The sequence below is a fragment of the Manihot esculenta genome, chromosome 15, assembly GCF_001659605.2.
Source record: "Manihot esculenta cultivar AM560-2 chromosome 15, M.esculenta_v8, whole genome shotgun sequence".
NCBI lineage: Eukaryota > Viridiplantae > Streptophyta > Magnoliopsida > Malpighiales > Euphorbiaceae > Manihot > Manihot esculenta.
The window spans coordinates 10033848-10059109 of record NC_035175.2 but is presented as its reverse complement, the minus strand read 5'-3'; the positions used below and the strand labels follow the sequence as shown (position 1 = coordinate 10059109).

The 25262-nt window shown below is 31.2% G+C and overlaps 4 protein-coding genes across 8 annotated transcripts; 2 read left to right on the top strand and 2 right to left on the bottom strand.

Annotated features, from left to right (window-relative positions):
- Positions 1–725: 725 nt before the first annotated feature.
- On the bottom strand, positions 726–5210 carry LOC110601963 (ELL-associated factor 1). The gene is made up of 4 exons (XM_021739380.2): positions 4852–5210; positions 4405–4754; positions 3280–3322; positions 726–1686 (listed from the first exon to the last, which is right to left on the bottom strand). Exons 1-4 carry the CDS (start codon positions 4970–4972, stop codon positions 1253–1255), a joined length of 948 nt encoding a protein of 315 aa, XP_021595072.1. The 5' UTR covers positions 4973–5210; the 3' UTR covers positions 726–1252.
- Positions 5211–7969: 2759 nt separating this feature from the next.
- On the top strand, positions 7970–9609 carry LOC110600827. The gene is made up of 2 exons (XM_021737719.2): positions 7970–8311; positions 8457–9609. The coding sequence occupies exons 1-2, from the start codon at positions 8215–8217 to the stop codon at positions 9299–9301; spliced, it is 942 nt and encodes a 313-aa protein (XP_021593411.1). The 5' UTR covers positions 7970–8214; the 3' UTR covers positions 9302–9609.
- A 417-nt stretch (positions 9610–10026) lies between these two features.
- On the bottom strand, positions 10027–12433 carry LOC110600826 (pentatricopeptide repeat-containing protein At4g21065). The gene has a single exon (XM_021737717.2). It carries the CDS (start codon positions 12339–12341, stop codon positions 10482–10484), a length of 1860 nt encoding a protein of 619 aa, XP_021593409.1. The 5' UTR covers positions 12342–12433; the 3' UTR covers positions 10027–10481.
- Positions 12434–15161: 2728 nt separating this feature from the next.
- Positions 15162–21457, top strand: LOC110601126 (probable mediator of RNA polymerase II transcription subunit 19b). Of its 5 annotated transcripts, none has more exons than XM_021738143.2 (7): positions 15162–15317; positions 15437–15600; positions 15943–16003; positions 17045–17334; positions 18458–18649; positions 20638–20696; positions 20842–21457. In XM_021738143.2, exons 3-6 carry the CDS (start codon positions 15943–15945, stop codon positions 20659–20661), a joined length of 567 nt encoding a protein of 188 aa, XP_021593835.1. In that variant the 5' UTR covers positions 15162–15317; positions 15437–15600; the 3' UTR covers positions 20662–20696; positions 20842–21457. The 5 variants fall into 5 exon arrangements, with proteins under 5 accessions (XP_021593835.1, XP_021593837.1, XP_021593836.1 ...); XM_043950847.1 differs by having other exon boundaries at positions 15238–15317; positions 15447–15600; XM_021738145.2 differs by lacking the exon at positions 15943–16003 and having other exon boundaries at positions 17025–17334.
- The last annotated feature ends 3805 nt before the right edge of the window (positions 21458–25262 follow it).

The window sequence follows — 25262 nt, the reverse complement described above, 5'->3', positions numbered from 1 at the left end:
AGATACTAAATAATAATTCTCATTATTAGATTCATAGCATCAACTGGCTTGGCAAATGAAAAAGATACTATACTATAACTTACTTCAAATTCACTTCCAACTAAAGCTATAAACAAAAATCTTGTGGTACATGAAATTTTCATAAGCTATTTGATGCATTTTAAAGCAAATGAATTAGTTATTTTTTTCGTTTAATATTTCAAAATGCTTCTCGATAAATTCATTATATTATTAATATTCTTATAATCTAAAGACATGATATTAATTATTTTATTTAGAGGTGAGTAGACAATAAATAATAAGGTATTTCTATAAAATATTACATATAAAATAATGATTTAGAATATATACATATGAATTAAAAGTAAAAGTTTATTTGATTTCCTTTTAAAATTTGAATGGGTTTATTTAACCTATTTTTAAATCGGAGATTTATGTATTTAATAGTTGAAATATTTGTTAAGATTTTTTTAAAAAATAAAATAAAAAATTAAATGAATATTAACATATATTTTAAGCATCAAAATAGATATGTTAGTAATTTTCAAATATGTCAAGTAAATAGAGCTTAGTTTGTTCCTTTCTTCTTTTTTTTTTTTTTCACCAGAATAGAGCCCAGTTAAAACAATAAATTTTGTGTTCCATTTATAATATACTCTGTACTATTTAGCCAAAATAAGCTTGTATTCAGAAAAAGAACACACAGCCCAAATACATCTGAAAAGTGTCCAAGCAAAATATCAAATCCGATATGGCTTTTATTTACTTATTTAAGAAAGATCCCACATGGCTGTTGATAAGCTGGATGAGCATATATATATTCAACTGAATACAGACAGTTTGCCAATATAGCAGTTGATGAGAGCTGAATAAAAAATAAAAGACCAAACACTTTCTTGAGCCAAGAAAATAAATTTTCAAACACAAAATTATAACCAATATTGTCCATATACCTCTCCCCCATTCCATACCATTTGGCACACAACCCTTCCATCTTCTACCAGAAAACACCAAAATCACTCTGGAAAATTTCTTTTCTCATCCAGAGGCAGTCTCATACTGTGCTCTTCGTATTAAAACAATACAAGACATCTTCTGATGTTTGACATCCAACATGGCTAAATTATTTGCAAACGATAATGTGTTTATAGGCAAAAAGCCCTCCCCCTAAAAAAAGGATGGCTTCTTCTGTAAGAGAGGAAAATCTTCTAGATACCAATTTTGTTACTCTTTCTCAGAGTTGTTCAAACACTCAAATAGAGTTAACGGAATCTTCATCACTGCCTTCACTGTCACTGCTACTGCTGCTCCCACTACCACTTCCACTTCCACTGCTTCCACTACCACTGCTGCTGCTAGAACTTGAAGTCTGCTCACCCCGCTCCTCTGCATTGACCTGGGCTCTAAGGGCTTCTGCAGCATTGCGCCCCTTATCTACCTCATCACCACTATCATCCACATCAGCAATCTCATCATCAGTATCATTTTGATGTCGTGCATTGATATCACATCCAGCATCGCCTTTTTGTTCGGCTGCATTATCAAAAGGTGAACTAGAGCCAAATATGTCTTCAATATCTATATCTTGATGATCTTCAGCTTCATCATTCTTGGGACTCGGAGACAAAGTGGATATATTTGGTGGATCAAATTGCCCAGGAATCCCCTTGCTTGCAACTTTTGTACCTATTATTCAACAGGAGTATTATCGCACATGAAAATGTACTGCAACATGGAAGTTTTAACATATTACACCAAGCTACAATCTTAATTATTACCCATGCATTTGACAATTAGCAGTAAATATAAAAATAATCAGAAGATATCCTCACTAGACGCCATATCTCTGCTTGTCAGATTAAGTTATTGGGACATTGAAGAGGGGAGCAGTGCAGGACAATGTAATGCAGAAAGTCTGACCTTGAAAAGCAGACTACACGTAGAAGGGTCATAGATATCCTACATAGCTTAAAATTAAGCATCCAAATATGTTACAGATATCAATGAGAGAGAGAGAGAGAGAGAGGGAGAGAGAGAGAGAGAGAGAGAGAGAGAGAGAGAGAGCAAATATTGCTCAAGTAAGGTATATAATTATGAGCAGAAACCGAGATGGCTAGCAAGGGAAAACCATACCAAAGCTCACCATTTGTGTTTTGAATATCTCTACTACACAAACAGTTTTATATACAAAGTGGATCAATCAAGTCCCCAGTTGCAACACTCCTCTCAGAATCTCACTCTCTCACTTTCCTTTCTTCTCATCTCCTCTTGGCAGCTTCTCAAGCCACCACCAGCCCACCAACGCAGCTGCTGAACAGCGTCACCACCTAGCTGCTGCCCGCTGTCAGCTCTCACACTTGACACTTCCCCATTCAACATCTCTTGTATCTTCCCAAAGAATAAAGCTGTTTTGGTTCTCATGTAGCTTCTCCAATAAGTGATGCCTGTTTGGTTCTCCATCTCATGTATCATATCCCCATCCCCCACCCAGCTGCCGATGTTGTCACACATGCACACCCAGAAGCCATTGCACATCAATTGTTTGGTTTTCATTGAACTTCTTATGAGTATACCACCAATTGGTTTCAATTTCTTTGTGTGCTGCTGCCATTAGTGTTAATTGAAGGGTGAACAGTAGATTTAACCTAATCCAAATCCAAAAATCCCAAAGTTCTTGAATTAGTTCTTTGCGAGATTGACTTATTGTTGATGAGCTTCCTGCAAATTTTGCATTTTGGTCGAGCAAATTGAGATCTTCATTTTTTTTTTGTTGCAATATTTGTGATTGACGTCTATTTGATTTGAATATTTTTATGTTACTCTGGGTTTTCATGTTGCTAAGCTTTTGACTTGATAAGCTCACTTGAACCAACTGATTCAATGCGAACCGAAACAGTACAGTTCGGTTTCCTATTCAAAGTCAGCTTTGGTTCAGTCTGTAGAATCAACAAATTTTGGTTATTTTGATTCTAGATGGCTGCATACCAATTTTACAATGCAGACAAGACTGCATATAGTTATTAATGCAACAAATTAAGAATTTTGACATTAATTCAAAGCACACAACAATTATACATAAGAAGCCACAATTAGCATGTAAGATAATTCAGAAGAAATTTAGGAATGTTCCATGGCCGGCAGGAATAGAACTCTTACTTCTGAAATCACTTAAACCATTCCATTTGTAACAGGAAGTTTAATTTTGTTGTTTTCAAGTGAAAACTTAATTGATGACAAATTGGGGAATAAATATATTTAAGCCCCAACACATGGGCATACCTGGAAATTGTGGTTCACCAACATCAATACGTTCCACCTCAACCTGAAACAGTAGCAAACAAAATCATAAAACTTGAAGAAGGATAGAACATAATTCAGAGATTCAGATAATCACTTCAGAACATCTGAGCAAAAAATAAAAGCAAGGACATAAAAGGCTTGCTTGATTTGGAGAAGAAACTAACACTTGTGGTGAAGTACTGACAATTGATAAATCAATCAGTTGAGGTGATTATAAATCATTGAACAACTTAGGACTTTTATTTATTCAAGGAAACTATTAATACCCAAAATTAACATAAAATCCACAAGCACCTACAGATTGGTGCTTAAGTATAGCATGACGGTTCAATGCAGAATGGGGAAACCATTGCCCCACTGAAATACAGATACAAATATATCATTGTATCAGTCTCGTGGCTATCAGATACACCATATTTAATATTTCCAATAGGTGGCAACAATTTTGAGTTTTATTGATCGGATGACCTCATTTTATTCTAAACCGCGATGCCTCAATTGCAAACAGTGTAGTATTTAGCTGAGGAGTTTAATGCTGTTTCTTGCTCCTTCTGTCCTTTGGTTCACTAAATAAAAATTTTATGGAAATGTAAGCTTCATTCTGGATGCCTCAGGCCTCAGAGTGATTAAGGTTTCTACATGTTTGATGCAAAAGCCTAAAGAAAGGCCAAATGGTGGACATGCTGAATAAGAAAAATCTGAAACCACAATTTCTATACAGCTGCATTTTGATGTCAAAGACCTAAGCTTAAGGGAACATAAAGTTACTACATTTTCTCCATTTTGCAAGCAACCCAAGTAACCTTGTTGATTTCTTGCAATATTGCAAAAGAACCTTGTTGATTCTTGCAATCTATCATGTCAGATATGAATGACCCAAACTACAAAAACATATTGTTTTCTCCGTTTTCAAACTTTTTTCCCCACCTCTTCAAAAAGGCATCCAAAGGTTAATCTCATGCCACCGTGAGACCATAAATATTTGATTACCAATTTTCTGTTTCTTAGACATGGGTATCAGCCAAATCCAATGAACTACCTGTAACTTGTTCAATTGTATACCAACACCAAAATACAACAAATAAGTAGAAATCCAGAACTTACCGGCACAGGAGGAAAAGCTGTGGTTTTCCCCACATTCATTGGTTTCACACCCTTCCCAACTGGAGATAACCGAGGCTCAATGACGGGTCCCGATTGAGCAGCAGCAGATTCACCGGGTTGTCGAAGGAGGCGGAGCTGCTTCACGGCCCGATGAAGCCGCTCCAACCGGAACGTCTCGCCGTCAAAAAACAAAACTGCATCGTTTTCTTTGTAATCCTCGCTGCTACCTTCAAATGCGACTTTAGGCTTTCCCTGTTGAATGTTCTGAAACTCCACAGATACCCTATTCTCCTTATTCTTATGCAGTGATCCAGGCTTAGTCTTATCAATAGAAGCCGGCTTAAATTCATCTGTAATAAAAAAAGGCCGATATCACACACCACAATCAAAATCTTTTTCCTGCATTTTCTCAAGAACCAAACAGAGAAAGACAAGACAAACACTTACATCGCAGAGTGCAGTACTTATTATTGGAGGCGTCTTCTTTAAAGGAAGGACCTAGGGTTAGATTGTACCATCGATCAGATTGAGGGGCGGTCTTGGGCTCTTCCTTGGAGTTGTGGGCCATGTTTTTGCTGGTGTTCGGCGATCAAGACACTAGAGGATCGGATTTGGAAGGAAGGTATAAGAGCCCAGATGGGACCCACCGCGCGATGACATGGCCAGATCAGAGGCGGCGCGTAAGAGACAGTCCAGTTCACTGCTGCTCTTAGGTGCAGTTGCAGAACAGATTCCCTGAAGTAGGGTTCTGTTTTGTTGGGGTGAAGAAGGCGGAGGACGCAATAGACAGTGGAGCATATAATTCACTGCGTGTGTGTTCATGGAGTATATCATAAAGGGAAAATATCATTGTGCCACGTAGATAAATTGTGGAGTTGCGATGTGACGTGGGATTAAACTGTGGTCGTGAACTCTAGTATGACATGGAACTTTTCACAGTAAATTGCATATTGGACGCATGTGTGCTGTTGGAAGGAGGAGTAGGACCACTCGCGTATTTGCACGTGCCTTAGTCGTGCGTAGGACGAGCATCATTTCATAAAATTTTAATTATTTTTCAAAATATAAATCTGAAAAATAAGTTGAGCTGTACATGATAAATAACTGTCAAGCTTTTAACTTTTATGAAGTTAATTACTTTACTTCTACTTAAAAAATTATTAAATTAAAACGTTTCTACATTTTATAAAATTTAATTATTTAATTATTTATTAAAAAATTATTAATTATTTTTAATTATTTATATTATTTATTTTTTATATTTTAATTCTTTTAATTTTAAATATTTATACTATTAATTATTTTAACCAAATTTAAATATGTTTTGACAGAAAAATTATAAGAATTTAATTTTATAATATATTAAAATAATTTAATTAAGTGATTTTGAAATAATAATAAATTAGTAAATTTTTTAAAAATTTAGTAATTAATTCTTTTTATTATATTATATTAAAAATAAAAGAAGATTTATATATTTAAAAAAATAAAAGAAAGGTTTTTACTAATAATATTAAATATTTTTTAAATTTAGATAAAATTTAAATTCAAGATATTAATAAAACTTCGCCACATAAAGATAAGCTTAACTCTTTTTTTTTTTTCTATTTGACTCAAATTATAAATCATTCTTATTTTTTATTAACTAATTTATATACTTTTAATTAATATATAAAATAAAAAAATGATTTTTAATTTTAAAAATAATTCAGTAATATAAGTTATACAAAATAAAAATTATTATTTTAATTATATTTTTAATTATTATATTATATTAAATAAGGGCGCATTTTTAGTGTTAAAATTATTATTGCTTTTACATATATATATATACACACTAAATGAGGATTCATTGTATTTTTCAAGATTCAACCGGACTAAACTAAAATACAAACAAGACATGAACCCATTTATAAGAGATACAAACTCATTTAGAAAGTTTAGCTCAAAAAGAAAAAGCCAACCTAACCCACCTAGCTCAAAAAGAGTAACAAGAGATATCCATCCACCAATCACATCCATCTTCCATGTCTCTGCAAGGATCAGCGAAGTCATCGTTCCTTGCATTCGTTCATCCATCTGACACGACGAAACAAACTCTGCCCCTGGATAAAAAATTCAGAGAGAAAGCACCAAATTAAATAAAAATTATAAATAATAATTCAACCGAAACGAGAAGAGAATCATTAAAAATAACCATGCAACAAGGAATAGAATTTTTTTGAACCGTTGCATGTCTAGCCAATCAGAATTTTTAAATAATAGAATAGCTCTTAATATTTTCAGTCTTATATAGCTAGAGAGTTATTTAAGAATCAAACATAAAAAATTTTAATGTTAATTATCACCGATCCCTATCTAGTCCCATGAACGTCGATCAAATAAATAAAAATAACATATAAATTTCATCATTTAATTATCAAAAAATAATTCCTCTCAAAAAGATCATCGATCGGAAAAAAAATAAAATAAAAAATAAAAATAAAAGTTTTAAGGCCAGAACAACGTTGAGAAACGATACAGTACCGAAGTCATAACAATAAAATCAGAAAAACCTTTCCCTACCTAAATAAGTTGAGAAAGGTTTGAAAAATAAACCTAAACAAAAACCAACAAAATAACACAGAATAAAATACTCGCCGAAAAAATCTTCCTCTTCGAACGTTTGCTAATGCCGCTTTCCCTTCTTTCGCCCTCGCATTTCTTCTTCTCTCTCGGGGCACTTCTTCCTTCTCCTCTGCTTTTCTTATTAATATATATATATTAGATTTGTGTGCATTGCTAATTTAATTAAATTATTGGATCTTTTGATAACTTGCAAATTAACTTTGCAGTCTCGCGGAGAGATGCAGTGAAGGAAGTGTACATGAAAAATTAAATTTTCGATTAAATTTATTATTTTGTTTATAATAAAAAATAGTTATTTTCTAGTGTAATCCAGCTTCCAGTTCCAAGTTGCAGCTGAGCTACTAATACTACTTCCGCCGATGAACCAACATATGGTAATGGAGTGCCCCCTCTTTCAGGGCCGTTTATACCGCCGGATTCATATCCTCATGTGCCATGCCATTCATTTGATGCTTAAGATGCTCTTCTATTTTTTTTTCACTAAATACATATTCACACCTCACAATTGTGACGCTTTATAATTTCTGTAATTAAAATAATCTTATAATTTTAATACAATAAAATAAACTACAAATACACTAGTATATATCAGCAAAACTAAAATCATTGAATAATTTCAACATTAATAATCAATAACTTAATAATAAAAATTATATAATAAAATTTAGAGGCACGTACCGCCACTCCTTTTTACTTTAACCTCTTATATATTAAATAGAGGATAGAATTATTGGAGAAATAATTGGGCAGATATTATGCCCATTTTAGCGAAAGAAAGTCAAAGCAACAGATTGCCAAGGAAAAAGTCAAACTCCATGAGCAATAATTACGCCTAGTTTTGAAGCAAAAGAAAGCCAAGAACCGTAACATTTTTCTCAAAATCACTTGACACCATTAAAACCATACACTATTACAAACAGAAGAAGCGTAACCAATCCAATCCAATCCAATCCCAATTATCCAAACTAATTAGAGAGATAAAAAGGAGGGAGAGTCTGAAAGCCATCTCCCTTTTTCCCTCCGATCTCTCTACACACCCACGAAAAATTCAATTTTTTATTATCTTTCTAATGGTATTTTAATAAGTATCAATTAAATCCCACCATTTTCCAAGTAAATTTACTGGTTGATGCGTACCTATAACTTAGACCAACACCAGTTTGTTCTTCAACATTTTTCCTCATGGAGAAAAAAGGCTGTCTTCGGGCATTCTCATCTCCTGAATTAGTACCTTCTTCTCCTGTCAAAACTATACAGCCAGAAGATTATAGTTTAGAAGGTATCTCTTTCTTTCTTTCTTTCTTTCTTTCTCATTCTTGAACAAGAAAAGTAAAATGTTCATGGCCAAGAAATAATGAGATATATATATATATATTTAGATAGATAGAGTTTCATGAAATTGATTCTTTCCTTGACTTGTGTAGGCATAGCCACAAACGTAAAGCTGCTGCTAAAAATAATTCAAGAGCATAACGGAGCCAGCACTAACGATGACCGGAAAGCGCAACGGATTGCTGGAATGATCACCATCCTAGATGATGTTAAATCGAGGATTCAAAAGTCTCAAACTGCCAAGAAAAGATTAGCTGAGCTCAGGCGGTGCAACACAGAACTTAGGCCTAGTGGCACTCCTAGAGACAGGAAATCACAAGAACCGGTGACGGGCGATGATAATCAGAAGTTGAGAAAACAGCTCACTGCAAGCTTATCCGCAAGAAAGAGCCTAGAAGTTATGTGCTCCAGCTTGGGAAAGGAAAAGGAAATTATGGCCGGTGAGCTTGCCAGAAAAGTTCATGAGTTGGACGGAATGGAGGAACTTGTCGGCGATCTGAAGGCACAAAACGGTACATTGTTAACAAAACTACGATCCAATTTCGCAGAGAAGAAAAGCAGCGTAGGGGATGTTCAAGTGAATGCAGCTCTTCAGGATCGTAACAAGACACTTTCGGAGCAACTCTTAAAGTCCCTTGATAGTTATCGATATTTAAAGAGGAAATACAAGAACGCAAAAGAGGAGAACTCAGAAATTCGAAAGACAATCGAAGAAATTGGGGTTGACGTATGTGCAGGACTTGAACGGATCCGCAGCTTCAGGCAAAGAAAGGCGTCGAGCAAGGATCAAATAGCAAATATGGAAGAGGAGATTTCAGCGGTAGAGCAAATGTTCGAGAGATTTAACATGAAAATCTCCAAGCACGAGGAGAAGAATATTGAATGTTCTAAGCCAAAAGCTGAGATCAATGCCAGTAAGCCTCCTGTTCTCGCATGAGAAAGAATGGGTGACTGAAATCATAAGCTGTGATCAATTCTGGAATTTTCGTTGCATTTATATTCTGCATCAGAAGATTATGCAAATGGATAGTTAAGAGGCAAGCAGTTGTAATGCATCCAAGTAGAAAGAATTTCAGTTCATTGACTAGTTAGTTACATAGGATACTGCTTCAAGATGAATTGCATCATTCTCAAAATACAGATTAGGTGCTTTGTACATATATGCAAATTTGAAAATTCATACCTATATAAACATTACATTGTGGATAGACCAGGATTTCAAACAATAGATTTTATTATTAACAGTACTTTACCGGACATGTGAAAGTTCATGATCTTTTCAGCCAGAAAGTTCATCATAACAATGATATCTACCAGAATTTCCCCATTGATTATATTGTCCACAAAGCAGTTGAACGGCGAATGCACATTGGCTGCCTGGGTTGTTTCACCAATTTCTTCCACAACATGACTGCAAAAGAAAAGAAATTTCCTGGCTATTTCTATACAAATTAATAAAATCTGTTTTAGCTTTGTATGATACAATGAGGTAAACATCTATATGACCTTACACAAGAAGTGTTTATGCAATCTTTTATATTTTATTTTACCATCACATACTTTCCATCCAACTTATACAAGATTATTAAATCATCATTTAACATATATTTCACTCAAACAAATGAAAGCAAGTATTTTAATTCACCCCTCCCAGACACAAAGTAAATAAGAAAAGTTGTATATATCAGTTGTTCAAAACCATATCACATTTTATCTAAAACAACATTTACAAGATCCAAAGTATCTCATTTCATCTAAAAAAAGAACAGTCAAATTTAGAACAGAAATATATATCCTTAAATGGCATAAAAAAAAGGGTTGAGCAACCAAAAACTCGAGCTCATAAAAGCACGACTTTGCAATGCATAATGCATCAATAATTCAGTACCAGCGAAAAGTGTAACTGTAAACTAATGACAGGAATTACTACGTCACCGCCTGAACACTGCAATTATCCTGCAGAATGCAACAGAATCCAAGGCCATTAAAAATGGTGTCTGATAGGCAGCAAGTGCATGAAAATTTTGCATTTTGGATTCTATCTTCAAAATAAATGCTTATCCTTTGATCCATTGTTCATAAAATTATGCACCAGTCCAGAAAAAGAAAAATCAGGGTTACCAATAATCCTTACAAGAACAAGCACCATCTCTAAAATGGTGAAATCGACTACGATCCCTCACAACAATTTCTCTGTTGAAGACCTTTGATATGAGTTTTATTGCCAAATGACAATCAGCACATACTCTCAAATTCTTGACAACCCTAATTGGGGTTCCTGAAGGGGTATTAATGAGCATAAAAGCAATTGCAATCTTCTCACTGTGATAAAACAAAGCATTTGCCTTTTCTTCCTCCTCTATATCTGCAAGCACATTTGAGGTATGAGGCACATAACCTTCCAACTTCAGCTTCTTTGAGATCTCTACCAACATAGCATATATTGCCTCACTTTGAGGATGAGTTCTATCACCCATAACAAATTCATGGACACAATTTCCTAGCTCCACAAGGCTATGCCCTGGAGCTTTTCTTACTCCTTGAGTAAGCATGGTCTTTCTCACATTATGAACATCTGACCAACGTTGCTCAGATGCATAAAGGTTAGAGATTAGCACATAATCCCCACAATGTTTAGGCTCTAACTGTAAGAGCTGCACTCTTGCAACCTCTCCCAAAGCCAAATGTCCATGAATTGTGCATGCCCCAAGCAATGTCCTCCAGACAACAGCATTAGGCTGCAAAGGCATATTCTGAATATATTCATAAGCTTCTTTCACCAAGCCTGCTCTACCTAACAAATCAACCATACATCCATAGTGTTCCATTCTAGGCACAATGCCATATTTCTCTTTCATCCTTTTGAAGTAATTGAACCCCTCATTCACCATGCCACAATGACTGCAAGCATATAAGACTCCAACATAAGTGATCTCGCTGGGAACAAATTGTTGTTTCTCCATCTCCCCAAAATGCTCAAGTGCTTCCGTACCAAAACCATTAACAGCCAATCCAACAATCAAAGAAGTCCAAGAAACCACATTCCTCTCCTCCATCTCACCAAAAACTTTTTGTGCCTCCATAATGTTTCCACACTTTGCATAAAGGTCCAAAAGGGCATTATTAACATGCATATTCTCATTCAAGCCAACTTTGACTATATACGTATGAACCCTCCTACCCAAGGCCAAAGCGTCAAGCTCAGCACAAGCAGACAGCAAGCTAACTACAGTGAAACCATCTGGTTCAACGCCCTCCAAACCCATTTCTTTATAAAGTGTTAAAGCCTCAATAGGTTTCCCATTCAGAGCAAACCCATTAATCACAGTATTCCATGCGATAATATCCCTTTCAGGCATTAATTCAAACAGCTTGTATGCATTCTCGTAATGACCGCAGGCCGCATACATATGAACCAAACTGTTTTGAACAAATACCAATGACTCGAACCCATTTCTTACAACAATTGAATGTATACCTTCACCTACTCTAACGTTCACCACCTTAGACACAGCCTTTAAAAGGAACGGGTATGTGTGCGTATCCGGTTCAGTGGCATTCACATGCATACGGTTATACAGTTCAATCGCTGGTTCAGGATTTTCACTCTCAGCATAGCCTCTAATCATAGTATTCCAGGTAAAAACATTTGGGTTTTGGATTTGGGCAAAGATACTATGAGCATATGTCATGGGGGCTGAAAGAGACACAATAGAGTATATAAGGTGCTTGCCCATGTCTGGGTTGATGGGTGCAACACCATGCCTGATGGAGAAGGCATGAATCTGTTTCAGCTTGAATTTGGACGAGGCACAAATTTGCAAAAGGGCAATGCATTTTTTGACAATGAAAGGTATTGGGGTTTCTGGACAGGCTGATCTTGGGGTTATATGACTTGCAGGGATCTGAGATGAGGATGGTGAGAGATAATGAGAGCGCAGAACCACCGGTTGGCTACTCCGAGAATTTGAGAGCATGAGACCATCTGATTGCGACTGAGATATGGCTTGAAATTATCTGAAGTCTCGCGCAAATAGCAATGGCTATAGCAAAAATTTTTTTGATATTTATATTGTTTAGTAAATCTATTTATCCTTGCTAACGTTTTAATCTTTATATTAATTGATAATTAGGTCTTCAAATTTTATTTCATCGCATAAATTTTAAGTAAATTACTGTTTAATTGATAAAAGTATTTATTTATAATCTCTCGTTATTTCTCTTTTCTCGCCATAATTTTTTTTCACGATAATTTTTGTCTATATTGTATTTAGAAAAAAAATTATTACTTAATTTTTATAATAGGATAAAATTTATTTATTTATTTATACAAAGTTTAAAAATTTAATTAATTAATTTTTTATTAAATAATTAATAAATATTTTATTATTTAATTTTTATAATTTTAAAAAAATATTAATTAATTTTTTATAATTTTAAAAATTTATTAATTAATTTTTTTATATTAAAAATATTTTAAATTTTTTTATAATATTTAATAAGTAAAATTAACATAATAACTAATTCATAAGCCTTTTACTATGTAATAAAAGTTTTAAAAAGTTAATTAATGAATTTTATCATATTATAAAAATAAAATAGTTAATTTTTCTTATATTTATAATGAATACAAAATAAAATTATATAAATGTCATTTATTTTATATGAATCTAAAATATTAATTGTATTTTGCATTTATATATTTTGAGTTTATACAAGTTTATTCTTTTCTCACTTTTTGTTGGTTGAGGTTTAGGATAGAATCGGGTTTTATCTTGTTAGAAAATTCAGATTTGGCCGTCGAACCTGTCTGTAGAGGCAGCCTTTAGGCCACTAAATCTGCCCCCGAATGATTGACCTTCGGATCTGTAAAAGGACCTTTGGCTACCAAACCTGCCATTAAAAGTCTCTTATTCACCCTTTTCCAACTTGTTTCCTACGTGTATTCTTATATGTTTATAGAGGTTTCTTGAGATAGTTTTAAGTGTTATAAAAGTTATGTTTGGTCCCCTATTTAAGTCCATCTATATAGGATTGGACTTATAAAACCGTAGAGGCTTGCAGTGAGATAACTATTTCAGAATTAGGGTTACGTTGACCAGACGGAAGCAGAATTAAATTGAGTTATTATTTTAAAGAAATTAAAAAATTTAAGAATGCTCATATATCATGAATGCTATGTATGTATATGACTATGGTGTTTTGTATTAAAAATCACGAATATAATGCATTGCATAATTTATTGTTGTGGATGGACCCACTAGCTCTTGAATATGCTATGATATGCTACGATGGATATGGAAAGACCATGACTAACCATTTTACGCCATTAGTACTATTAAATATATTTTTTATGTTTTTAAAATCGTTATATATATTATATATAATAATTTTATATTATCACTTTTAAATTTTTTTAATATTTTTAAAATCGTTATATATATTATATATAATAATTTTATATTATCACTTTTAAATTTTTTTAATATATTTAATATTTAAATGTAGTATTTCAGTAATATTATACTATAAATCTAATTTTATGATAATTATCAATTAGTAGTGGCATTATTTTAACTTTTATTAGTAAAATTATTAACAATTCCAATAAAATTATTAACAATTATTTCAATTATCAAAAACATTTAACATCATACTTTTGTAAATATTCAAAAATTTATTTTTATATTTATTTTATTATATGATATAATTTTATAATAATTATATTATTATATCAAAGTTGCATCAAGCTAAAAAAAACTTTATAACAAAGGAAACTAGATCACATATTACGCAAATCTCTACGCTGGGGAAGGAGGAAGAAGAATATATCTAAAAATAACCTCCCATAAACTCCATCAGCAAGCATGAAACAGTACAGACCAGAGATACAAAAGAGGGAGAGTTTTGATGGGTAGAGCTCACCAACGGTAAGTCGTATGGATCGGCTACAGAACGCAAAGAAAAAAAGAAGAAAAACTTCCAAGTAAGGTGAATAAAGACTCAGAGATACCCATTAAAAGATTTTAAAGGAACCTCTGCAACTTGAAGGAGTCTTTTCATCTCTATCTTTGTTTATATCTCTTAATTTCCTAATTTCCATGTCTCCATGATAGGACGTAAGAGGTTAGAATAAAGAGAGACAGTGAATCAACTTACAATAATAGTGTTTGGGTTCGTTGATCTCCTAGCTGACTGGGTCTGAGGTTTTGGGCCAAGGGCCTCTTTAATTCTTTTTCCTTTTGGGTATCCAGATTTGCAGTCTTGTGAAATGGGCCTCAGCCCAATAACTTTTATGCATTGTTCTATTCTTACCTTTAATTATCAATGATGAACTTTTATGTTTCTTAGAATTTTTTAGTGTTTTTTCTAAAAATCTTTGATTGGTATGGCTTAATACAAATTTTATGGCTCAATACAAGGAGGAAGATTTAGAAGGAAATTTTTTTTTCTCTCATTGTATTTGGATTACAAGAAAATAGGGGAGAAAAAAAATAAATGAATAAAATAAAAAAATTAAAATTACTATTCATGTTCTCTTTAATATAGAAAGAAAGAAAAATAAAGATAATTATATTTTTTATTTTTAAAATTATTTATTTTAATTATAAATAAAAAAGACAAAATAATTATTTTACTTTTTAAAAAAATTATTTTCCCTCTTATTTTCTTTCCTGTCAGCCAAACAATGAGGGAAATATTTTTATTTTTGATTTCTTATTTTTCACTCTTTATTACTAAAGGGCTAGGAAAATGAGTTCAAAAATTAAATCAAACCAGTTAGAAATCCAACCCATACAAAATCAGACCACCAAAAATCGCAAAGACCGCTCATAGATTTTTCTCACTTTTCCCAAACCGTGGTAACTCAAAAACAAAACAAACAAAACAATATAAAAGCAGCACCGTTCGGTTCTCACACCAACGATCACAGTCTTCTGTTTCCTTTATAGGTAAGTCTCTTTCTCTCCCTGTCCCCTCCCTCTTGGATTTATTTATACATTAACTCAGGACTGGGGTTCTCGGATTTGGGGTATATTGATTTTTTCTATTGTTTGCGTGAATTTTAAAGCAACGCGCAGTTTTACGAGCTTGGGAAAAGGGATACATGCTTGACCTTGTAGCCTGAAATTTTGAGGGTTGATGTTTTATGTGAGTAGAGAGTTGCTGAAAGGTGGAACACTGGCTTTCAAATGGGACGGCATTTGTGTGTGTTAGGAGCAGTAGCAGTATGAGGTATTCAATTGCTTGATAGAGACTATTTACTGGAGGAAACATATTCATAGTATTGCATTAGAAGCTTTTTATTGAATGTTGATTGGGTTTGGGTTGGGCTGTGGGCAATGTCTGCTTTTTTTTTGCGGGGGTGGGGGTGGGGGGAGATAGTGGGAGGGTGGGTTGAGTTGTGTGGGATTCTCAAATGACAATATAATATGCATATATATCACATATCACATATGGATGTCTGGTTTATGATGTTTAAGTAATTTGCATGAATAGGAAGGTATGTCTAAACTGGCAAACAATGGTAGCTGCTGAAGTATATACCTTTTTATGTTGTTTCTGTCTTAATGGTAGATGACGACTTCCAGTTTTTTCCTTGTTAAACTGATGGATGAAGGCAAGGCATTTGGTGGGGGTAAGATATTTTAGTTATTAAGTGTTTTGTTTATCATTTGTCCCATTTGCGTAGTTGAATTCTTTTCACTATTATTAATATAATGGAAAGTGTAATTTAGATTCTTTACTTTTTGTAAAGATATCTTGCTTGACATAATGTAAACTTTCTCTTTATGAGAGATTAAATGAGTGTTAAGGCTATGCTCAGCTGTTGTCCTATACTTGCTTTAGAAAGGGTAAAGAAACTTTTCTGCTTTTATACTTTTATACATCAGCAAATGCAATTTGTATGTCCTTTTGTAAGTTTATTGGAAGTTCAAACAATTTCTGAATAATTTTCTCTATTTATCTATTTCTCAGTCTGATAGTCTCTGAAATACATTCATTCTTTTTTTAACTCTCAAATTAATACTGTTACAAAATAGTTCCTATTTGGTTGCTAAACTTTGAGTTTAGATACTTAGATTGGGGAGGGGCTGAATAGTGAATTTGGATCCTCTTTGGATATTTTCTCATTCCCATTTCAAAACTTCAATCTTTCTGTTTGTTCTTAACATCTAGAAATCAAGATGTAAATGAAACTCATAAAATTTGTCCTTTTTATTTTTTCTTATAATCTTTATGGGTGTTTTCGGTATAATCTATGTTTGATATTGCTTAGTGTTTACAGGAGGATCTAACAATTGATCTCTTTTTTCTTTTTTTTCCACCACAAGGCTTCTTTAGTTTTTCATCTTGTTTTTTGATTCACTGCCTATAGGAGCTGCACGTTGGCAAGTGATCTGTGTGGTTTAGACACAGTGATATAGGAATGAGAGCTTTATTGAACCTACAATCTTGAGATGGTTGCTTGGAAGAGCCTTAAGCAGGCAATAGCTCAAACATTGCAGCATGCTTTTGCTAGACACATAGGCACTCATTATGACCTCATATATTTGACGTGACACTTGCTCTTGCAAAATTTATTATCATTTTTTTTTCTTTAAATTCTGCCTCTTTCCATTTTTAAAGAAAGAAATTGCTGTTCATTTTTTTACAAGGCTCTCTCTGGAACAATCAGGGCCAAGGGAGCTTGGTGGTGCTGTCGATCTCATAAATCAGTATAAGCTTTGGCCTCACCATGAATTATTCTGCAAGAGGTCACTACCTTTGTCAATATCTGAGACTCACTATTTTCGGAATGTTGTGGGTGACACACAAATTAGGAAAGGAGAAGGGATGGAATTGGATCAGCTCTTTCATAACGCCTCCTATTTGAGAGAGAAAAATTCTTGTATACATCCTTTTGATATAGGTGAACTTGTGGAAGCCTTTCATATAAGAGAAACTACTCCCCTTGACCTGCCTTCTGTAAGAAATTTGCTCTAGTTTGTTTTTAAAAGATTTTTTTAGTTTTTATTATTTTTTTAAAATCTCTTTAAGCATTACAATAGCAATATTTGATTTTTGTTTGTGGGAAGTTGGGAATAAGGCTCTACTTGGAAACAGTATGCTTTTAAGTAGGCATATGTTTAACATGATAAAGAAACTGTTACTAATATCTGTAATTTCACTCTTTCTTTCTAAACTAGATTAATTTAACCTGAATAAAAAAAAAATCTTTCCATTCCCCCACATAAAATAACCCATCTCCTTCAATACTCTGATAGCAATTGCCAACTTCACAGCATTGCCTCTTGCCTGTGACAGTAAAAGTGGGACCTATTTTCTGATGTCACCACTTGCTTCCCATCTGTTCCTTTCTATGACAATCAACAATTTCAAAGTTGTTGCTTTCTTGACAATGAAAACCCATCACTAGCTTGATTCTCTCTTTTAAGTTCTCAAGAGGTCGCAGTGGCTGCCGCTTTTGCCATTACTTCTTTTTTTTCTTATATTTATTTATTTTAGATGAATTATGTACAAGTTACGGCAATAGTGTCTTTACATGAAATAAAGGCTTTTCTTCTGCCTCCTTTTATTTTTTATTTTTTATTTTTTATATTTTTATTTTAATAGAATTAGAATTTTATATGCTCTCTAAGTAGGATGTCATTTCAAATTAGAAGTTTTTATTTGTGCAATAAAATTTTGGGATAGAACATGACCGTCGAATAGGCATCCAAATAAGAATTTACACTTTTATTCTTTTTGCGCATTTCAATCTGGCCTGAAATGGAAGATGAACAGGATGGTGGAGGACTGAACTATTAGGGTTTCTGTTTTTTTGTTCCGTTAACATTAGATACTCATTTCTTGTTTTATGATTGCTGAGACTTTAGCTACTGCAGTGGAAATTTATTTAATATAACATTACTTCCTAGTGCTTAAATTTGATACAAAGTTTTTTGTTGACATAAATTTGTGTGATGCATGCTATGCATCATGATTTAGTATTGGTTTACAAGTATATGATTGGGAGGGTCCTAACAATAATTTTTTTTGGTGTTGACTATGGACAATTCTGGTTGGTCCTGTGGTCTTGTCTTAACAGGCTGAGAGAGGGGTTCCCACAGCAACAATGAAGTCAACTACCAAGTCCACAAGAGATGAGGAAATGAAGCACAAAAAGCGCGGGGACAAGGAGAAGAAGCATAAACATCACAAGAAGGATGGAAGTCACAAGGATAGGAAAAGAAGTGGAATAGAACCTGGTATTGATAGCTTGAAGAAACAGCCTGACAAGGTCTTTACATGAATTCTCTTTCATTTTGATCTGAGCATTGCATTTTTAGGCATTGTCTATGTCTCATTTTTGTCAAAGCCACTTGCCTTCTCTTTGCGTGGTTTATATTGATTATTTATTTCTTGTTTTTTGGTATTTCATTTATTCATGTTTGGTACTGGATGACATTAGCTGGCAGTTGCTATTTTACCACTTTCTCTATCCACATCAACTTAAATTAATCTGCTACAAGATAAAAGACTTGGTGTATATTCACAATGTTAGAGTTGGTCTCTGTTATAGTATCACATCCTTTTTATGTTTCAAGTTCTTTCCTTATTTAGAAATTAAATTGTAAATTTAAGATCTCCAATTCAGTTTCTAGTACAATTAGGACGTACAGGTTTCTATTGTTTAGACAATTTAATTAGGGAGTAGTATTTTAATTAATTAGGAATTCTATTGTCTTGAATTTCCTACTTAGTGTTTTATCTGATATTTCTAGTTAGTTTGGTTTAGTATTTTCTTATTTTGGATTCATAACCTGGTAGTAGTAAGATTAGTTATTGGCCTATGCTTACCTATGTAATTCAGGTACTTTTCTAGGGAGCTTATTATTATTGATATTCACAATTAAGAATTGATATAGGTTTGAGAGTTTATTTCTGTTTCCCCTAGTGTTCTTTGTGGTTCTACTGAGATTTCTTAAGGTTATAGCTGTTCTCATCCACCAAACAATGGTTACATTTTGTTGATTTCTTGGAGTACAACAAGGCATTTTATAGCCAAGAATTAACAATATTTGCAATTTTGCAAAGGAATAAATTTCCTATTGAAATGCAGTCACTTTGCTGCTAAAACACTTAGCGGTGGAGTTTCTTGGTGGGATACTAACAGCAACACTCAAGACAACCCCGCAACCAACTTAACATGAATCTTAGGAGGTCATACCTTTTGTTGAAAAAGAAACAGAAAAGGTAGCAACATTATATGAGGTATAGTTGTATATTCGATGAATAAATTGGCAATATGTGCACGAAGACAACATCAAGACAACTAATCCAGCAATTTCCTCAAGTGAGCACTGGTTTGGACAACCGCTTGCTTTCCTTGTGCATTTGAAGCATCCTTAACAATTTGCAACTTGGGTTGAAATTCAAAAATTACAAGCTGAAATGAGCCCTTACAAAATACAATTAGATTAGATATATTGTTGGAGGGATGCTTATGGCAACGCTGAATTTGTCTTCCTGGCGTTTTTTTCAGTGAATTTGGAATCTTGGGGAAAGAGAAAACAAAACATTAACAGGCTCTAAGATTTTCAATTCAGATTTTTTAGTACAATTATGAATAGGAGTATGATTTTCTATTATTTAGGAAATATAATTTGGAACCAGCAAATTGTTTAAGAATTTTATCATCTGGAATTTCCTAGCTACACTTTGTTTGGAAGGTCTTTAGAGGTAAGGTATGGGTTTTTAAAGTAGTAAATTAGTTTGCGAGTTAAAGTTTCTGGAGGGTTTAGAACCTTCGGTACTCCTACTTTTTCAGCATACAAAATTGGTGGATTTGGTAGAATTTCATACCTTACCTTCCATTACCTTTTCTCATCATATATATGTATTAAAAAAAATCCCTTCAGTCCATCCAAGCACACTGTTGGTGTTGGTTTATATATATAGATAATTTAGATTGATTGGACGATTTCTTATTTTGCAATTCTTATTCCTTCTTGTAGTAGAATTAGCTATTAGTCTCTGTACGCCTCTGTTATTTATCTATTTTGCTGGAAAGTTGTCTTAAAGATGTATGAATTTGTAAAACAATTAATATTTTCGGCAAGGTTATTCCAACACTAGCCACATCCTCAAAGCATTGGACCTCACATGTATTGTGTTCTGACTTCTTTCAAATTAGTTTAATTGTGGGAGTTGTAGTCTCTTACCTGATTTAACCCTTGATTGAAATCGGCCTAAATAGCTGTGTCTTTTTTTCGTTTTTCCATTTAGATGAGACGATACAAGGGATTTTAGATGACTTTCTGGTGACCTCAACATGAGAAAACCTGGTAAGCCAAAGTTGGACTCTAAAACATCTTTCCAAGTGCTAAATGTTTTGTCATATAAATTCATGTCTATGGTATACTAAGCTCATCACATTTATCTTCAGTATGTGGCTGATTGATTTTTCTTTCCAAATTATGTCAACATCAGAAATCAAGAATATTGGAGTTGGCTGGCGGCAGGCTGAAAACATCTGGGTCACATTGCTGATTTTATGCTCTCCACTAGGTGTAAAATTTTCATGGTTTATTCAAGTGTAAACCTCTTGATAGCGTAGATGGAGATGCAGGCAGCTTCAAGGTCTTCTATGATGATGGCTGGTAAGGAAAAACCATGAAAAGAACAAAACTATATTATAGTGGGTTTTGACTGGAACTTGGACTTCTTTTTATGTTTCATAAAAATTGATCATGTACTCATCTCTTCAGGATGGCCATTGATGGTGTCTAGCCAACAAAGAATTCTCTTGAATTAGTAACTTTTTAAAGTTTTTTGATAAATTTTATACCTTTCGTAAATAAGTATGACCTAACATCATGAATCATATGATACTTGGTCAAAAATCAAATGGTGATTATCTGAATATGAGGGGAACACTGACGTTTGAAGCCCCGACGTTGTGCTATCTGAAAGCGCAAGCGGAAGGTAATGAAATTTTAACATATAAATGGGTCAATAGTATGATGAATATATGTATTCAAGATTTGTTAAACATTGTTCTTAAATTTAATGTTAAAAGAAGTACATTTTGAAATTTTTTGATGAATTGAAAAGTTAAATTTTGAAATTTTTAAAACCTTTAAAAATATGTTGCATATCTTAAATAGCCTTCCTTCTAAATACAATGATTAGTTTATAAAATAATATCCTACTTCTAGAAACGTTTCAATTTCTCCCCATAACCCATGTCTACAAGAAAAATAAAATAAAAAATATTAATATCATGATATTTTTTTAAAAAACATGAGTGGCTAATGGACTAATTTTTATCTTCATTTATTAGAACGGTCTATTTGTGATAAATTTTTAGAGTAGGATCAACGATATTAATTAAGAAAAGTTATTACTCAGTTATTTGATATAATAAAATTTATTAGTTAATTATTTAATTTTAAAAATAATATTAAAATTTTAAAAATTCTATTAATGAATTTATCTATTAATTTTAACCATTAATAAAATAATTAATAGACATTTTGAAAAATTTAAGAGATTAACTATTAAATTTTTTATATCATAAAAATTAAATAATAGAATATTTAACTATTAAAAATTAATAAAATATATTTTTTAAAATTTAAAAAAAAATAATTTATTTTTTAAATTTTAAAAATTAATCTACATATTGAGTTTTTTTATATCTCTTTATTAATTATTGAGTGTGTTTGACAGATATAATGTGAAAGGGTTTTGATAGTGTAATAATTATACTTTTTTTTTACCATACAATATTAAATGATTATTGGGTTAAAGGAGAAATAAGCCTAAAATTAGCTAACTCAGTCCACAGACCAACAGTAGAAGCCCAGCCCAACCCAACCCAACCCAAAATTCTAACCTTGTACCTTGAAAAACAGCCTTAGCTTGAATCGCCTGCAAGTTGCTGGCACCATTGACGCCACTTACGCTATCAAGAAGAAGATGACTACGGGCAAAACAACTTACAGCAAACAAAAATAAATTAAAACAGAAAAATACAAAAACAAAAGATGATAATAAAGAAATCAAAATACACAAAATGATTCCAGAAGAGTTTCAAATAAACAAATCAACACGAAAAGATTTTATTGAGATTTAATAGTCAATAAAATAAATCTCACACTATCGAAAGTAATATGATAAAATCCACGTCGGATGTAATGACACAATTCGAAATTATTGTCAAGTAGGAGGGAATTGATATAACAGCAAGTATATTGATTATTAAAATAAGAGTGATATAACAATTTATTTTAAGCATATTTATTATTAAAATAAAGGTAATAAAACAATTTATTTGATTAAACTAATTTTTAAATTTAATACTTATAAATATCAAAATGAGTAATTAGCACTTCAATTAAATTAAATTTATAAAAAATGTTTTAATTTATTTAGAGCTCAGATGTTATAAATTAATACAAAGGGTCTCTAATTATTAAAGTATCGCAATTAGAAAATTGCGCTTAAATTGACAAAAATTAATGAGGTCGACAATCTCTTTGGACAACTCAGATAACATCATAAATAATTGTGATTAGTTGTTAGATTGCTGTACCATTAATTGGACCTTCATATGTAAACCTAAAATCTCTCTTTCTCTACGCTGTTTGCTTTTAATTCGCTTAATTTTTTCCTTTTTAAAATGGAGAAATGAAAAATAAAATTAAAAATTAAAATAAAAAACTTTCATATTCATTCACATATATTTATTATCAGATTAAATTTTTAAAAATTAATTCATTTAATTTATAAACACTTTTTTTTAAATATTAATATATTTATTGACTTTTTACATATCTCTATGTAATATATATTAAAAAATATTTTTAAATAATAAAACAATATAATATAATTAAAGGATATATTAAAATACAATATAAAAATTATTTATAAAAGTCATGATCAAAATTGATAATTGTAATTGCTAGAACTGTGACAACAATAGAAATATAATTTAAAAAATAATTAATTAAAATAAAAACTTATGATAAAACTATAGGTCAGAAATATTAAAGTAAATGAAAATAATATTTTCTTACTCCTTTATATGCATTTGTAAAATAAAGTATAAGGATTCTAATTGTTATACTAGAAATAATTATAATATAATACATATTATTACATATAACGTTTTAATTTTCATCCTTATTATTAAGGAAAAAAAATTTTCTTCTTTCTTTATACATTTTCAAATAAGATTTTACACTGTAATAAAAATAATATATCGTTAATAAAATAAGATTTTTTTTTTTTACACTATCAAAGTAAATTATAATTTATTTATGATATTTAGTGATATTATATGTTAATCTCTATATTTTTAAATATATAATCTTTTAAATTTTATTTAATTAATAAAATAATTTTTTAATTTAAACTTTATACTTTTAATTAAAATTATTTCCTATATTTTTATAAATAAATCTCAAAAACTTGTAATTAATAATAAATTTTGTATTTACAAATCAATCTCTCTATTTATTAAATTTTAATATGTTATATATTAAAAATAAAATAGAAATTAACTAGAAATTATGACATCTCTTTTTTATTCTAATTAAATAAAAAATTATTAAAAGGAAAAAAGTTAAATGAGAAATAATTTTTAGATTTGAATTTAAATATATATTGTTTTAAAATTTTTATTTTATTGATTTATTTTTAAATATAAAATATTAAATTTAATAAATATGTGAAATTAATTCATAAAAAAATATAAATAATTATCTATAAAAATATAAGAACAAATTATAATTAAATAGATTATTTTATTATAAAATAAATTTTTATAACTAAATTTATAAATATATGAGCTAAATTATATATTTTATAAAATTTTAAGAATTAAAATGTAATTAATTTTAATTAAAAATTATTTTAATTAATTTTTAAATATCAAAAATTATATTTTATTAATGAAATGAAATCGTATGATTTTTTTATTATAAATTAAATTATAAAATTTATATTAAAAAAATCACATATAGTTTTTTTTTTTATCCCTTTCCGCGAATTATAAATTCTCAAATTTTCATTCAATTAATAAAAATTAATATAAAAAATATCAATAAAAATCCAATAATCTTATTTAAATATCAATACCCAATTAAATTTCATAATGCATGAATCAAATACAACCTAATATATTTAAAAAAAAAAAAAACATTTTCAACTAAACATGTGAATTTCTGAATCTAAAAACTTGACAATTAGAGCAGACAGAGCTGATAATTTAAAAAAAATACAATTTTTAAAAGTTAATTGATAGTGATTTTTTTTTTTAAATTGTTCTCATTGATATTTTTACAAGTTAATATTATTTTAAATTCATTATAAATTTAGTAAAAAAATTTTTAAAAATATTATTTTAATAATTAATCATCTTTTAAAGCCCGAAAAACATTTTGCATATGCAACAAAATTGAAGCTGATTTGGCAAATAATTTTGCTCCCATCATCTTTTAATGCAACCACGTCTGATTCTCCACAACTGTCCTTCACCCTGGGAAATTATTAGATGAGTCTAGTCTATTATGGACCCATAAAATAATAAAACAAATCTTATTTACTTTTTCATAATAAAATATATTTATTTATGCATTTAAAATCTCTTAATTTATGATAATAATTTTTTATTTTAAACAACTATATTTTATTATTTTACCCTGTTGCAATCCCTTATTTTTGGTATTTTTTTTTCAAAAAAAAAGTGCTAAAAGTGAAAATGATATATATTGAAATCCCAAGTACCCAGCTACATTAGAATTTCATTTGATTCAACCCACATTAATATATAGCCCTCCACGCAGAGGCCGCCCCAATTAATGGTCGTCCGATTGGTAACCTTGGATTGGTTGCCTATATAACAA